The sequence below is a fragment of the Phaethon aethereus genome (assembly GCF_964289735.1).
Source record: "Phaethon aethereus genome assembly, chromosome: 1".
Classification (NCBI taxonomy): domain Eukaryota; kingdom Metazoa; phylum Chordata; class Aves; order Phaethontiformes; family Phaethontidae; genus Phaethon; species Phaethon aethereus.
In genome coordinates, this window is record NC_138575.1 from 116869152 (window position 1) to 116886597 (window position 17446).

Sequence of the window (17446 nt, forward strand, 5' to 3'; positions counted from 1 at the left end):
CTCCAACAGAATAATCAAGCTCAGTTTAATAGCACAGATAGATTTAACCACATCTACAAACATGAAGAGGTTTATATGAAATGTAGATCTTGAAATGTTTACTATACCAGAACTTGACTGGTTCTCAGATGGCAGATGGCAAACTGATGTGAAATGATGTGGATCAGATATTAAAAGGGAAAAAATGAGCTGAATGCAAGAGACAGGAGAAAGAGATTGATTATTAAATGCTACAGAAAAGAAAGCATCCATCAGTGTTTTCCAGACTGAAAACTCTTACAGAAAGGAAAGAAACAGATAATGGCTCTTCAAAAAACACTCACCCACCTCCCCTTCTCCTTATACACCACCACCCACAACAATCAAACACACAGTGAGAGTCCAGATTCTCAGCAGGCACCTACTGGAACTGGTGGAGCTACATCAATTTATTGCAGCTAAGGATTTGGCCCACTGACTTAATCACTTACCCAAAGGAAAATATAAATCCTAAAAATAAATCATTAGTAATAACGTGTCATCCAGGCTCCCTATTATGTCTCTCTCCAAAAATGTCATCTTTTCCTGAATACAATGAAGAGCTTTCACAAGCTGCAGCACTCTTTAATAGTGCACCTGGCAGAGTGACGAGCACACCGTGTAATTATTGCAAACAAATCCCTTTCTCTCACCTTCCCTCTCTTTGGAAGCACATGCAACATGTTCTAAAAGTCCCCAAAGTTAAGCTCTTAATAGTAATAAATGTTTTCTTTTCTTTTGCTGCTGTTGTTGTACAAAAGGGGACTCACTTTTCAGAACGGCACGTGACACGAGTTGGGTCTAGTTTGCAGTCAGCCGGTTAGCAGAAAACACACATTGTGTGGCTGCCAGAACTGAAAGCTCGTATTTAATTTGTCAAAGCTTTCAACTTCTCTGTTGAGATGTAACTCTCTTTAATGGCCAAATGTCCCTGGTACTTCATCTTGCAAAGAAACCCAGGTGGCTTTTCTTCCACCACCCCCACGTGCAGACAAAAGCTTTCCTCTCTCTTCCCACCTGCCACCTACACGAGGTGAGTCTGGCTCCACAATGCAGACGGCAAACACAGGCACCTTCTCCTGCTCCTGGTGCTGCTGTTTTCTCCGTGCCTTCCTCCCCCGTGCCAGCCGGAGGGGAGGAAGCGGCAGGGGGAAGGAAGGAGGAACAGCACCTGGGAAGAGGACGACCTGACACCTGGGGAAGGGTGAGATCACCCCACTTGCCTGGCGGAGGAGGGGACGGGCCACAGGAGGAGGGCTTGGCAGAGGTGGGGGACTGGGGTGGTCAGGTGAGGACAGGGCGACTGCACTACAGTGTTGCAGGGACACCCAGCGAAAGGGAAGGGGGCCTGGGGCTGGGATGCTGTGGGGCAGAGAGGGAGAGGAGAAGGGTCCTGCACACAGCGTGGCCTCCGGTGGAGGGGGAGTGAGTGGGTGGGTATGTGAGAGGTGGCAGCACAGGCAGAGTCAGGGTGTTAAGGCACTTCAGCGGCTCATGCACAGCGGCCGGAGTGGAAAAGGCAAAACCTACTCTGCCTTCCTCTCCCTGTGCCCATGCCAAGTTTAGCTCCAGCTGTAGGAATTTTTCTTCTGTGGTGCTAGCATGAAAAATCCAGTATAATTCATGTTTTTTCATCTAATATACAACTGATCCCACAAGACAGCGCAGTCTGAGCACTGGCATACGAGAAAGTCACTATGAGGTTCAACTGAAAGGGCTCAGGGTTGTAGACACTGCACCCTGCTCCAGGGCACGCTCGCAGCCTTTACCTTGCAAATCATTTCCAGCACATCTCGTGTGGTGTCCCCAGGACGGATGACTGTCAGAACTGGCTGGTTGTTCGGCAGGCAGAACCAAGATGGCGTAAAATACTCATGTACCCAAATATCACAGTCAGGATTGTGCTGATGGACACTGCTCAGGGCCACTTCTTTTTCCCTCTGAATAGACAAAATCCATTATGACTCTACTAGCCAAATACAATCTCCTTCTTCATCAATAACAAGTGTAAGGAACATTATATGCTGTATCAAAAAGTCCTCCTATAGAGAAGATGTTTTATTCATAAGCCTAGATTGAAGGCTTGTCTGGACAGGAAACTTTGCAGTTTTACCTGAGCAGTATAAAGTGTGCCCTCCTATGTCACCCACACAGCTACAATGGTGCAATGTGCTTTTCCTGGGATTTCACCCTATGGTTATTGGGAATGCTAGGAATGCAACAAAAAATGATAAGATAAAAAGAGACTTAAAAATAAAACTTAAATTCACTGTATTTCTGGGTAAACCGATCCAAGGCCAACAAAACTGTTGTAGATTCTACAGTTCAAATACCCAGAAGTGGCAAAATAGCAAATCTTAGCATTTATTTTGCATTTACTGTCTTTTATACATCTGAGTTGCACTCCAAGCTATAAATCCCCAGGAAGTGATGGAGCTGCAGAATCCCTGTTTGCTGCAAGTGGGCTCATGCAGCTAAACCCATATTCACTGCATGAAGAATGTGCCTCTCAGCACTGTCTTAATGCTGTTTTATAGCTGACTTCTTCTGGGGAAAGAGAAAGCAGTTGTAATCGTGGCTGCAAACGCAGAAGCTCACAGAAGCACATGAGAACAAAACAGGGAAAGCCCTGCCTTTCATAGTTGTGCCAACCCTAAATTATGAAAACCCCATATGGTCGCCACAAGGAGCCATTTTCCAGAACCAGCAGCGTCCAGGTCCTCCTGTAGGCAGGCATTTCCCTGGCATGCAGTGCTAACACCCTTCTGGGTCTGGCACCTCCAGCTGCGCTTGGGATGCCACAAGCAGTCAGCCCTCCTGACTGCGGGCAACCGGCTCAAACCCTCCCAGAGCAGCTACAAGTCCTACAGTGCACAGAGGGTCTTATCCTCCCCAAGGGGCTCTGTGTCCTCCTCTCATGTCCCAGAGTCAATGCTGCATCTAGGCTGGCTGCAGATAGAGGGGGGAAGGAGGCAGCTGGAGAGCTGGTGTTTTACCTTGCCATCCGGGACCGTATCGTCAAAGATTCCTTCAAGAGATTTCTTTACTGAATCAACACCTTCACCGAACACCTGAGGAACAACAGAGTGACTCTGCTTTAAAACATGAACATGCCTCCATGCTGTCTGTGGCACAGGCTAAGGAGAGAACAGTGTATCTAACATCTAGTATGGAAATCAGTATGAAAAATATAAACATTCATCTCAAAACACAGAAAAGGAAAATATCAGCTTCTTAAAAGGGAAGGGGCAGTGAAGAACAAGCTGGTGATGGGGCACCATGAAAGATCAGAGGCCATTTCTGCTTAGTGGTCTGTCACCGGCTTACTTGGTGGAGCTGGACAAATTTTATCTTCTTTTGTGCTCAGTTTCCCCACCTGTAAAGCAGAGGAAAGGAATGCTTCTCTACCTCTGCTACAGCTGAGAAATCAGAAGAATTCCATTTCTGACTGTTTTTGTAATAAACCAGGTTCCAAAAAGTACTTAGCAAACATTTAAGTACCACAAGTCATTGTAAGCCTTCTCTGATGAAATCACAGCTGGTAACCCAGCACAAGCCAGAGCACCAAAATCAACACGACTCCATGCAGGAGGGACAACAGAATGGGAATATTTACAGGATCCACTCCAAATCAGCACAGGACTGCATCAGGCGGGCAAACAGGTTTGTTACTGCGACAGAGACTTATAATTAAAACAGAAAAGTTAAGTTTTATAGCTCTACAAGAGCAGAGGTTTACTTTCAAGTTGCACATGGGAAATGTGTTCAGACACTACATTTAAGACATTTTGCTACTTTCTCAAAACTTTACTTTCTCTTTGACTCCTTCCAGTATGAATTTTCTTTAATCTGGAACAAAACCCCTTTTCATGCCTGTCCTTAATGAGGAGTGAGGGGGATAGGGGCGGGGGTGAGGGGAGGAAACGTGAGGAATGCATTTATCGCCACTGAAAGAAAAAAAAAAAAAGGGTGAGTTTAGGGAAAAAAAAACAGGAGTGAAGCGACAGCATGGGCAGCATCCTAGCTCAAGACAAGGGATTGCGCTTGATTTGGGGAAAATAAGTACAAAGCAACAGGGATGCTGCAGCACCAGCACAAAGAATTGGAATGTGCTCACAAAGGCATCTGCTGCTCCCCAGCAAAGCCCTGAGCTTTTGCTCAGCCACTAAATATTAGGTGAACTTTTAATGTCTCACTAAAAACAAGATAAACAATTGTGCATCGTTCATCCTCTGCTAAACAAAACAAACACCCACTGCTGCTTTTAACAGAAGGAAGAAGAAATCACAGGGCACAGAACAACACGTGTCCCAAGCCTTTCTCCCCTCAAAAAGTGAAAGAAGAGAAAGAAAAGCAAAGCCTACATTTCCTGCAATTAGATGAGGTATGGCTCTCAAAAACTGCAAGCTATAATTAGGGATGTTTGGAAAGAACAACAGGGAAGCACCTTCCTACCACACTGAAACACGTTTTCTAGAGAAAGATCTGGACAGTGACTGGGTGGAAATGTTTCAGCATTGCCTTTTTTAAAAACCTGATGCAAAACAGGGACTGTCCCTACTAAATACAAAGCTTTCTGTTATTTTAAGAAGTTTTCCCCAAACTCAAATACATTTAAAGTATTCTAGAGACTCATAATTTTAATTCAAAGAAATAAAAAAGTCTGTAATTTTTCTTTTCCTTCCAAAGTTGGAAGGAAAATCTGTTTTACACTGCTGCTTTGTTACTCCTGAGTTTACAGAAAGTACCTCCAGCAAAAGCAGAAGCAGCAACAACAGTAGAAATGCAACTGCTTCAGCTAAAGAAGGTGTGAATCGCAAACCTTGTTTGAAGAGGAGATGCCGTATACTTATCTGTAATTATAGTCACTGATTTTTGAAGAGGATGTGGAATGCGACGACTATACTCCATGAAAGACTAACAGGCAAGTTTAAGGTTGGATGTGTAAATGCTTGATGCAAGTGACTCTTTGCATGAGCTGCATTCTGCACGCTAACAAGTAAGTCTTGAAAATAACAGTATCACAAACTCCCACACACTTACCTGATTAATGCTTGGCCTCCCTTGCTTTTTCTTCGAGGTAGTATCCAGTCCCCAAAGAGAAGAAAACCTGCTTCTCCGTTTACTGGCAGATCTGGACATGGCCTGCGTCCTTCTCCTCACTCCGGACTCCCCTGTGCGAGCCGCCACCTGCCAATGCCACATGGTTTTAAAATCAAAGCTTGCAGCATCCCACCACGCCATGGCTTATATAATCTAACAAACAGTGGAATCTGTTTTTTAAAAATGGCAAATACTATGGCAACAATGCGTACTCACAACAGGGACAATGGTGATGCTGCCAGGCTACTTCCTACTCACTGCAATTTAACTCACTTCTTCCAACATCAAACATCAAAAATTAAAAGGGACAGCACCTCCCCTCCCACTTTTTGTCATTTAGTCTGGGATATTCTGAAGCAGGCTAATCATCACAGAGCAAAGCCTTAGCACCAGTGAGGGATTTGGTTTTATTTTCTCTTTGTTTTCTAACAAGGTTTCAAAGCTGGACACACGAAACCTGAGATTTCCAAACTTATCTGCTGCTTCCAAAAAGCCCTGTCTCTCTTTTTGCTCCTTCCTGTGGAAGCACTCTGGGCATCCTGGAACTGACTCATAACTGTTACAAGGCCAGATAAAGGCTTGCAAATAGGTCAAGGTATTTAAAACCTGCACTTCCTTAAAGATAGCAACATTTGAAGGAGTAAGCAAAAGACCGGAAGGAAAAAAAAGGAGCTGAAATAAGCCTTTTGATTAGAGCAAGTACCCAACTGCTTGGGTACTTGAAAAATGGCCTGGGGCAACCCCTTTGGAGCAAAAAGATATTGCCTTTACCGAGACCAAATATTTGGGGAGCATTTCACAAATGAAGAAGCTCTGGTAGAAATTAGTGCGACATTAGTCAGAGGTGAAGTGTTTAGGCCAAAGTTTAAGCAGATTTCCCATGTGGAGGTGGCCTCAGGAGAGCAAGCTCCTCTCCTGCAAAAAAGGGAGTGGTAGGAGACGGCAGGTATGAACGGGAGCGCAAGGCGAAGCTAGACAGACAGACAGACCCGCCCTGCCAACTTGGCCGTACGCTTCCGGGAACACCTTTGTACTGGATTCCCACAGCCGAAACTAGCAAAAATGTGGCTGTCGTTTGGCAACCCCAGCGGGAACACCCGAATCTCTGAGTGATGCCCCAAGCTACAGAGCTGAGGAACTGGTTGTTTGGGTGCAGCAGATACAAAAACCCATATAAAGACGGGACAAACAGAAGGTTGGCTTGTGTACCCAGGGAACTGTCGCTGTATGAATCCTTGAGAAACGTGGAAAATATCAAGGAAAAGGAGAACTTATATGCTACTGCAAGCGCCTCCATTTCCCCAGAGGCACCTGGGAGACTTCGCACATCCTCTGACTATATACTGAGGAATATCTTCAGGAGATGAGATGCCACGCTATCACCATGTAGCACCCAGCTCGAGTCAGACTCACTGCACCATCTCTGCGCTATTGAGGGCAAAGGAGGACACGAGAGTTTGCTTAAAGGAGAAGAAAGCACGTGTCTTTTCTAACACAACATATTCAAAACATATTTTTTTTCACTTGGCTCTCAAGAGACACCAGCATGAAGAGGCAGACTGTTTTTCAGGCTAAAGCTCGGTACTTTGCTAGATGCAAAAAAATAAGCACAAATGCAAATTACAACCCGCCACTTAAAAAAAAATATAAATCCACCAGCAATTATTGGGATGATGACGCTAATCTTTTCATATATAAAGAATAAAAATGCCCCTGACTGAATTACAGCTCCGGATTCAACTGAAGGGTACAGCTGACATCTACGAGACAACAGTGGAGCTCAGCTCTTTCTGTGAAGCTCCAGGAGTCCAAGCCAAAACTACATGAACTTGACTTAAATTCATTAAAAAACTACCACTTAGCAATACATTTCCCTGTATTTTTAAGAGCTGGGTTGTTACATTATTTAAATTTAAACAAACATTCTAAACATTATTTGCCACACCATAAGCAGCAGAGAAGAACATTTCCCCTCCCTTGTGAAGCATCAGATGTTGATCACTGGAGACCGGATATTAGACTAATTAGTCAGTTGATTCACCCATATGGTAGAAAGCAAGCCATGCCCAAGAAGGTCTAAGCCAGCACGTGCTGAGGGCCTCGGAAATATCCCCATTGACCTCGCTGGACTTTTGGATCAAGCCCATGTACACGGACATTAGAGATGGGCCTGCTCTTGTAGCAGGAAGATCTGCTTATAGAAAGTACGTTTACAGTGCAGATCTGGAAATTCAAAATCACATATTTAGGAGAAGCATGGTTTTCCACTTCCATAAGGCCATGGCTTGCAAGCATCTGTTTTTTAATCTCTATCCAGGACAAGCGTCCCTTTCAGAAAGCAGAATATTCTACACACTAAGGTAAGGGCTCACCCCCCAGGCACAGACAGACTGCTGTTTGTCGACGTGATCTCTGCATTAGACACATGAAGCGATTTGCAGGTTGGCAAAGATGACCCCTGGCCTCTGTTCAAACTTACCAGTGCATGAAACGATGAGACTGAAAAGATTCCAAGACGGCCCATTGCAACTTTTGTAGGTCGGCTGGCAAAAGCAAGTAGTCTTTTAGGGTTTGGGAGCTCCCCTCCTTGGAGACTAGCCAAGTAACAGCGGTACCGAAATAGGTCCATCTGGAACTGTTCAAGATTTTGCTCCCAAACAAAGATCTGTGTACAGCAAAGATTGAAGAGTGAGATGCACGAGAAGAAAAGGGGAGAGGAGGAAGAACAGAGTGGTAAATACCTTGAGAAAATTCTACTGTTCCCAGTAATATACCTCTTTTACCAATGCTGATCTCATTCAAGAAACTTTGATTCTCCTTCTTCTCCACTCTCCCCTACCCTCCCAAACCCAAACAGGATACAAATAATAAAAAAGTTTTCATTAGACGGAAAACAACTTTATGTTCACGGCAGAGGTCTTCTCATGGGATAACCGCTCCTTTGATACAATGTTAATTAATAGGATTAAAATTCCATTTTAAATTTTCTTTGTATTCCAGGATTCTCTTCTGAGCAGTCCCTAAAGAGGCTTCTTTCATGCATCAAGGGCATCTGACAAACTAGAAGACCAAACCCCACCGAATTCCACATACAGAGCATCTCGAATCAGCAGCCGCAACAGCAGCGTTGCTGTAAGCATCAACAGAGCTCGCCATACTTGAAAAAGTGTAGTATGCTGGGGATAATTAATCTTATCAGCAGAAAAGCACTATAATCAGCCTATGTAAGGACTTATTTAAATAATTCAAATTGCTGGTAGGAAACAGTTTCAAAGTGTTTAGAAAAACTCAGTTACATAAAAAAAGAGACTGCTCTGCCCTCTCACTATGATTGACAGCCTTTGAGTGGAGCCCTTTCAACAGAGGCGATCATCTCCCCCCTTGCTCCTCCCTTCTCATGGGCTTCCAGCGGATACGAAATCTCTAGCCTAGCGCATTAGGGCCCCAGCCACTCCCTATGGTTTGTATTACAGGAGCATTTGGCAGCCGTGGTAAAAGAGCTACAAACTAATGAAGCAGGAGCCATATGTTAGTTTCCTAAAATAAGGTGCCGCTGCAGCAGCGGGAGGGACATCTGCTGTAGGCTCTCTCCTTCTGAAACACAACTACGTTGTCTACTTGAAGTCAGAAGGAGTGGTCCCAAGGGGCAGCCAGGGCTGCAGCCATGAGGTCAAGGCAGGCCCTTGTAACAAGCAGGAAGCAGGAATGGCTTCTTCATCCCATCTGCCAGCAGAAGAACCAGCCTCTTCCATGCTTAAGACAACAGCAACGGCAGCATTTGTGAGTCTATGACCAGCTCTTCCCTAATGCATCCTGCTGCCATGGCCTGGTAGCCTCTTCACTCCCCTAAAGCCTCCACTCAACCTCCGAGTGGCTAGCCAAATCCCTGGCATTGGAGGTCAGGAGAAGACATGCTGTACCTTAGTGCACGTTGTTTGCAGAAATGGTGCAACTAGGGCAGCCAGCACAGCTCTCCTGCCAACACACGTCCCGCCTGCTCTGGGGAGCTCTGCCAGTGCACATGCATGGCACAGTGGGAGCATACAGAGGTACCGCTAATCTGAAGAAGGCCTTAAATATTTGCTAGGGGCTTATTTCGCATAAGCAAGCAAGATTACTTGATCCAGTATGGTCTTCTTTTTCTTGGAGTCCGTTACTGAGGACAGCTGCATTTCACCCATTTTCTTCATCTTCTCATCCATATCAATCTTCTGCTCCAGCTTTTTTATCTCTGTTTTCAGGAGCTTGACGGTGTCCTCTTTGTGGTGCTGCCTTGCCACTGCGGTGGCACAAGCTGAATGGATTGCCGTGATCCAGTTCTCCAGTTCGGTCTGGCTAGAGGTCTGAAGAGAGGGAAAGAGGGGGAAAAGCAGTCAGGATCTTCTTTAAAATTGACTGGAGATTAACAAATGCAATTCCAAGGAGTTTACTTTCCCTTTGATCTTAAGATTCAAAGCCTTAAATCCACTTAAGAGAGAAGTAACAGAAACCTCATCATTCTTAGGCAGGCCATTTTTAACCCACCACTAGGCATTCAGCACTTAGAATTACACCTATATCTGTGCTTTGCAGCTGTACAGTGTTTCCCAGCAAGGTCTCAGGAATTACCTTCCTTGTTCAATGCAGTGCTGCCATAATTTGTAGCTCAACGTTTAATGACGTTTTCTAAACTCCCAGTTCCTTAAGGCAGGGCATGTAACAGCCTCTGTGCTCTTCGCCATATGGAGAGCTTTTTTGACATGCAATGGTTAGTAATAAATTAATGGCATAAAACGTGACAATGATATCTATGAGTAGCTTTGTTATGATGCATAGATAAACAAGCTTTCCACTTCTGAAAGTCCCAAAGCACTCTGAGACAATCCTGTTATCATTAAAGGTAGTCTCATTGTAATTTTTATGGCTCTGGTACTGTCCCTTCCCAAGCACATGTGTGACAGTTCGGGAAAAGGGAACGATTCCCCTCCCTGGAAGCATTCCAAGGCCATGTTGGATGAGGCTGTGAGCAACAGGTATCCCTTCCCATGGCTGGGGGGTTGGAACTAGATGATCTTTAAGGTCCCTTCCAGCCCAAACCATTCTATGAGATATTAGGCTGGGGCATGGGACACCAGTACATTTTTCTGGAAGAGCACTATTCTGATTAGAGGCTTTTGACACAGAAAGAAGAATATTTCAAAGTGTTCCCTTTCCAGACTTTCAAAATGAAAAGTAAATCTTCTCAGCCTTCTTACTAAATTTCATTCCTTTTTACAGTAGGTTGTAAAACAAAATTTACAGCCAACTCAGAGTTGCACCAAACTTTCTCTGAGTGTCAGCCTTTATCAATAATCACACTGGTATTTGGCTCTTGGCTGAAAAAGTAGCAAGGTGCAAACCACCTTGTTCTAATTAAACTTTCTGATGATACCTGATCTATTAATAGACAGCACAGTATGACTTTTCCAGTTGCTAGCATAGATGAAGAAGGTCATCCTCACTGCTCTCCTGGCAGTCACAACCAATGGCAAAGGACATGGCTTACTGAAGCCAAGGAGAGATACCCACAGAAGCCCGACTCTGGAAATCATATATGCACAGGCTGGACTTCAGGCTGAACCTCCCAAAACTTCTGTGGTATTGAAGCAGGTGAAACACACATCTCCCAGAATGACATTGCTTTCCTTATCTCAGTTTAGAAGTCCTAAGCAGAAGCTAAGGTCTGCATTGGAAAAAACAATCTCTTATTCCCAATTTTCTTGTCTTCAGTTGGCACTGTACAGAGTATATTGCTTAAATTGGTCAAGCTCCCTCGTAATAATATTAACAAGCTCTCATTCATAGATAGGGGCTTACAATGTCTTATCGCCACTGCTGAAGACATGCTGAGCCCCCTTTGATGAGGAATTTCTGCTGAAAACAGAGAAACTATTTGCAGAATGGCAGACACTTTGCCCACAGTCAGGTGGTGAAACCTAGCCGCCAGTAGAGAAGAGAGCACCACTGGACTTATAATGAGATGGTATGTTTTTTTAATTCCTAGCAAAATCATAACAGCAAGAGGTCATATTTTTATCTTATGTAATTTTAAAATATTATCTGTATACCCTTAGATTCAGGGTTTTTTACGGCTTCCTGGGGAGAGGGAGGGAAAAAAAGAATCTGGAATGGATTCTAGGAGCTGAAGACTCTTCTGGTAGATGAGTAGGCAAGGGGAATCACTCTGCTTCTCAACGGAAAGGACCACATAAACAAGCTGCAAACATCTGATACGTAAGTATGTGGTATCACAAGCTGCTCTGGAAAATGCATGTGACATCTGCAAGTAATGGATTTGTGTAGGCATGATAAGAACTGACTGAGCAAGGAATCATCGTGTAGGAGGTATGTGATGTCTCTAGGTGAAATGCAGTGGGAAGGCTTGTTACAAGATGTCCAATATCTGTACGCATTACAAAGCAGTCTTATTTTTCTCCCTAAGTACACAGTCTTCACAGGACAGAAATAGTTTTCTGCAGGTCTGTGGTTTCTTCTCATCAAAACCGCTACTACAGCACTGTGTTATGTGTGGATGGACGTGTATGACATGAGCAGTTAAGTAACACTGCTGAACAGCCGTACTCACACGTCAGCTGCTCTGAGTGCAGCAGATCAAGCCCTGCAGCACAGTCACTCGCGCATTACTTCCACCACTGCAGCTGGTCTCCTTCACCTCTCCCCAAACCCACCCCTTCTTTCTCTTCTGCTTCGCTAGTGATGCATGTGTTCTATGGCAGAAGGGACATGGAAAAATTTCTGCAGGGCAATGTAAATGACTGTTTTTCATTTGAAAAGGCTCATTTTTGCTTTTTCCCACAAAGTTACAGGAAAATCTACCCATGGCATAATGACCCAGGGCTTTTAATGAATAATGTCCTGTGTCGCCACAAAAGAAATGTACTGAATGTGACCTTTTCAGTATTTAGCATCCACTGGCACTAATTTTACGAGAATGAGGGTTTTTCCTTAGAAAACTGTGTGGAAAAGATTTATACAGCTCATATCAGTAGATCAAGACGAGCTGGTGCTCCACAACCTTTCAAGCACGCACTGAGACCATCAGCATCACACTTACCTCCTCAGTGAAGCTCTCCAGGTGGCAAAAAACATGTACCCTGCCCAGGACAGGCATGAAGTAGAAAGGGTCAGCACAATATTATGCTATGTGCTGAGTTAAAATCAGACCAAGGTGGCACAGAAGCTAGTGCGCAAAAAAAAGATTTTTTTTTCAGTATGCAGTCAGATACTCAGTAGCTCCAAGATGAAAGCCAGCACCACTTCCTTTGAGTCAGTAAGGATTTTTTATTTTGCAGTACTTTGAGAATCTAGCACCTTGTTTAGGACAGCTGCAAGGACCTAGGAGACAGTGTAATTTTAAAGATTTCCTCTGGAGTACAGGGAAGTGATGATGTGGGGGCACATCCTACTGATGATGTGGGGGCACATCCTACCACAGAGTAGCTTCTGGTTTAAGAAGGCCTCTGAATACATTGTCACTGGAAAGGGAAATAAATAAGGGATTCCTCTGGTGAAGAAAACTGAATCAGAAGAGGAGGAAATGGTACCACTTCAGCACAGGCTGGCAATTACAAATAAAAGTGTGTCACATCTTGATTAGTAACAACGTGCAATAAAAAAGTGGAATGCCAACCTAAAAATCACTCAGGGAAGCAGTAGCTACCAAAATGCAGAATCTTTTTCAGTGAAACATGTCAGCTAATGTATGGTCTTTGACGTAGGTACTGGATTTCTTTTCAGCATAACCTGTGAAATTCAGACATTTCTATTTTCTGATTAAAAAAACCTAAACATGCACTTTCAGTCTCCTCTCGGGCAACAGCAAGATGTTGACAAAGGTCTCTATGAACAAGGGGTAACTGGATTCTGCAAGCACCACTGGGAGAGCACCTGAAGGTCCATGTGCCCCCTTGTACTTCAAACTCCTCTTGGTCTTGTAAACCCCTTGAGCCTCTCCGCAAGCTCCCATCTTTGATACATGTCTCTTATGAGATGCAGATAGCGTTACAGCACATTTAATTCACTACTGTATGTCCTACATGGTAACTGGCCTGGTCTGTGTGTTATAAGCATGCCGTCAAACCATGCAAAATTCCCAGGTTTTACAGGGATGTAAGAATATTTCATAATTATTACTTTGTTCCAACCATCTACACAAAAAGGATCCTGTCAGTTGATAAAAACATGAGATCTGACAGTGATTCACATGTGGTGGTGGGTCTCTTGAGTGGCATTTACCGAATATATCGTGTCCTTCCTCTAGCGCTGCCTGAGGAAAATCTCAAACCTACTGGGGTCAGCAGGATTTTTCCACTGATTTCAACCAGAGCTAAGATTTCCTCCTTGGCCAGAGACAGAAAAAGAGAACAACTTTGTAAAACCCTCAAACCAGACCAACCTGAAAGAGGAAAGCGTCCCCAAGCGAGTTGCTGAGACAGAAGACGAAGTCCTTCTTAGGGTGTTCAGGCACCGCTTGCACTATGCTGTTTTCCACCCAGACAGCATGCTTTGGGATGCTGTTGTGGTCAATGCCAGATCTGCCATCAGTCTCATAAAAAAACAACGTGCATCCTAAAAGACATGATAATATATTAGCAAGCAACACATTTAAACACAACAGTCGTCCTGCATCTATTTGGCACTAATACTTGGAACTCTAAACCATCTATAAAACTGTCACAGGGATGAGGGAGGATTTGCCAGGGCCCATTCAGGTTTTCAGCCCCACAGCCGAGAACACCAACAGTGGCCCAGTTTTTAGGCTCACAGGGTGGTGGCTTCCATGCCATGGGTGCACAGCACAAGCTGTACAGTAGATCAAGGCATGACCCAGCAGGCCATTTTGTTCGCTCTAGGATTGCTAAAACAGAGACGCAGACACGAGGCAAGAAAGTCACGGGCAGTAAAATACAGCCCCAGATGAGAAACATTATCGTTAAGTCCCAAAGTGGGGGTCCTCCACGGCCACCCGGTCCTGCCGAGGGGACCGAAAGGAAGAGGCAGGCGTGAGAGCGCGGCTCTCCTGGGGGTGCGGGGCAGCTGCGAGCCAGCCCCGCCGAGCAGACAGGCCCGCAGGCAAACCTCCACGGCCCTGCCTCAGCCTCCTGCAGCTGCTAGCTGCTACGGGCCCTGCAAGGCAAAGATCAAGCGATTTAATTACTGAATGCAGATGAGTAACTGGGGGAAAAAAAAAGGGAACCGGAATGAGCTGTGCTCACTGAAAGACTGATGTACAGAAAAACCCAACAAACAAACAAAACGCATAAACCAAATCCTTGTTCCACTATAATGTGTCAGCTCTGACTCACGGCGATACGGCCAAAACCAAAAACGCATTTTAGCTGGGGACAGCAACCAGCCTGCTTGGTTTTACAAAATAATCTTTACAATTCTCGGGGTCGCGGGGAGAGGTATAGCAAGCCTGCAGTTTGGGAGACCCGAAAAAAAGGGTCTCCTCCTCTCTCCCCCACCTTCCCACATGATCCACTGTTGTTTTACACTAAAACCGGTACATTGTTTCTCTACCCCTGGAACCAGCCCTCTGAGAGCAAAGGGATGCCCTGTTACCCAGCCTCTCAGAAAACTATTTGCAGCCAAACAATAGCAGCTGTTAACTTCAAAGCCTCGTTTAAAGACTAACATTATTAAGGCACAGCAATCGAGGGAGCAAACACTCCACTTGTGTCAAAGCACTTTAAAATAACATTGCCTCCGTGCTCATCCTTCCCCCTTTTCCTCCCAGATGGCCCTTTGTTTGCCTGCTCCTCACAGCGAGACCTTCCTGCCGCAGGGGCCCCCTCCCAGGAGATTGGGGCTCCCCCCTGCCCCCTCCTTCATTTCCCCAATCTCTCTAACCACCCCAAGGAAGAGCTGGCACCTAACTTTGCTGCTGGCTTTAAAATAGTGCTGCAAATTAAACCAAAAAAAAAAAACCCAACCAAAAAAAACTCTTAAAAAAAAGCACTCTGTGGGGAGGACAGGGCTACAGGGCTTTGACTATGCTGAGCTTTTTGGTAATCCCACCTAGAGCAGGAGACATGGCTCTGCCTGCCCCGGCTCACAGACCAGGCCGCTCGCAGGGGAGGATAGCGAGGCCGGTCACAAAACGCCGCAAGCGCTGCTTCCCGTTTCACGGCTGAGGCAAGCGCATGGAGATTAATTAGGGGTCCCTCCCGGAGGCCAGCTCGTGGGTTTCGCGGCTCCATTGACGCTTATGTGCATTGATAAGCACTCAGACCCCGAACAGGGCTGGAGCACACTCCTAACAGGAACTGCAAAAATTCAGAGACAGGGGTCTGTGGCCCGGGCAGCTGAGGAGGCCGGCAGGGCGGCCGGGTGCCGAGGGCTGCCCACCGCAAGATGGGTGACGCAGCCAGAGCCAACGTCTCCCAAGTCACAAGCCAGCCTCAATGACCAAACTACGGCTTCCCGTCCACACCGCGAACACGCTGCAGCTCGCTGGGTGTTTATACTCCAGAAGCTCATCTCAGGGAAGAAGAGGGCAACAGCGCTAAGCACGAGCATTACAAGAGGAATGCACACGAAGACAGAGCCCCCGTCTGAACGCGTGCCGGCGTCATCGCTAGCAAACGCCCACAGCCACGTGCCTGCGGCTGCACACAGGTGTTTAGTTTGTCAGCCAGCCATAGACATGCTTCTTACAGGAAACACCCAGGGCTCAGGGAAGCTGCCCTAGGTAGTGCCAGCAGGACTCGAAGCGGGGTGTGAACCTCACTTCGGTGCAGCACAGTCACGTGTCTTGGACTACGTGCATGCCATAATGTGAGCACATCAACAACCATCAAATAAAACCCCCCTCGGAAAAATATCAGGACCACTTCCTCATACTTGGTGTTAATTATACTGAAGTTCACAGCAGCTTTTGTTAAGAGTCTAGGCTATTGGTTTCTCCATCTGCAGCGATATACAACTCCCATGACACCACGGACGCCCGTCTGGGTAAACCCTTCCACGCTTGCTCTGTACCTTTCAGAGAAACCCAGTAGTGCTTCCATTTCCTGCGTGTGGCCGACTCCACTTTCTTGTTCTTTTTGTGCACCAGGAAGTTCTTCACTGCCAGAGCGCCGGCTTTCCGTACCGTGCCCTGGGCAGCTGTCAGGAGGATGTCAGACTGCCCCGGGGAGCTGAGGGTGCCGCTGCTCTGCTCGTCGCTGAGGGCAGAGCTGGCCTCCTCCAAGTTCTCGCTGTTGGTGGTGCTCATCTCCAGCTCCCGGCGGAAGTTCTCGTACACTCCCTGGCGAAGCCCGTCGCCCGTTGAGCTGCTCCCACTGTCGCTGCCAATGAAAGCCCGACTGGCCGTCGGGGAGTAACTTGAGTTGGTAGCATTGGAGCGTCTAGACAGGAGGTCAGTGTCAGTGGCTGCTCCCTCGATCCCACTGTCAGTGAACTCGCTTCCCTCACCTGCATTGACGTCCTAGTTGCAAGAGAGACACAGTGTGAGATGAAGAGCCTGGCCAAGCCTGGCCTTCTGGAGACACCAACAGAACCCAAACCGCCAAGTGGCATCACATTTCTTCATATCCCCATTTTGTCTAGCATTGGAAATCCCTCATCTGTTTTCCTTCTGAAGCAACTGGAAGACAAGGTGGGGTAGGCAGAACTTCCAGCACAGTTAGGAAAGACCAGTCACACACGCACAATTTCAGGTGGTGCCTCTATGGCCTTAGCATTTTGGAATATAAGAGGCAGCATCATCTGTTTACATTAAGCTAAGTTAACAGTGCTAAAGGTTTTGCAAAAGGAGAACATATGGTAGCAAAAAATGGCAGTGTCAAGAAAAGCAGCAATCAACCTACGCGTTTTGAAAAGAAAACATTGATATTATACATTGACACCTACAGTTGAAGATACATTTTAGACATCCCAAGATTGTCATTTGCAAATTATATAACTAAAAAAGTACTTTTTTTTCCTGTTAAGAAGTTAATGAATTTGAGATTATTTCTGTTTTGTGTCACTTCTACATCGCAAACCCTAATGATGGGCCAGAATCCCATGGTGACAGACACTGCCAAAATACTGCAACAACAGAAGACCCTTCCTGGTCCCCAGGAACTTGCAGTTGAAAGATCAGAAGAGACAAGAATATGGACAGCTTGAGCAAGACAGGAAACAACAGGAGCAAATTCAGGTTTTGAAGGCTTAGACGCTCAGCTTGGCCCCTGCAACAAGGTTAGTGCCCAAACGGGGCTAACCACTACCATCTCAGTGGCACCTGTGACAGTTTTTTAAGGAGGAAAAATAAAGGCCGAGCCCTGTAAGTGGAGAG

At 45.8% G+C, this 17446-nt stretch overlaps 1 protein-coding gene across 3 annotated transcripts in view; it reads right to left on the reverse strand.

The window, feature by feature from the left end:
• Positions 1-17446, reverse strand: part of TIAM1 (TIAM Rac1 associated GEF 1) — a gene marked incomplete at its 3' end in the record, with an annotated part of 83736 nt that overhangs the window by 49962 nt on the left and 16328 nt on the right. For 2 of the 3 annotated variants that reach the window (XM_082003240.1, XM_082003239.1), the window contains exons 2-8: positions 16144-16591; positions 13556-13728; positions 9240-9464; positions 7601-7786; positions 5062-5208; positions 3015-3089; positions 1788-1958 (exon numbers count right to left, since the gene is read on the reverse strand). In XM_082003240.1, the coding sequence (XP_081859366.1) occupies positions 1788-1958; positions 3015-3089; positions 5062-5208; positions 7601-7786; positions 9240-9464; positions 13556-13728; positions 16144-16591 (1425 nt within the window). The remainder of the gene's footprint in view (positions 1-1787; positions 1959-3014; positions 3090-5061; positions 5209-7600; positions 7787-9239; positions 9465-13555; positions 13729-16143; positions 16592-17446) is intronic. The other variant, XM_082003241.1, reaches the window with a different exon arrangement.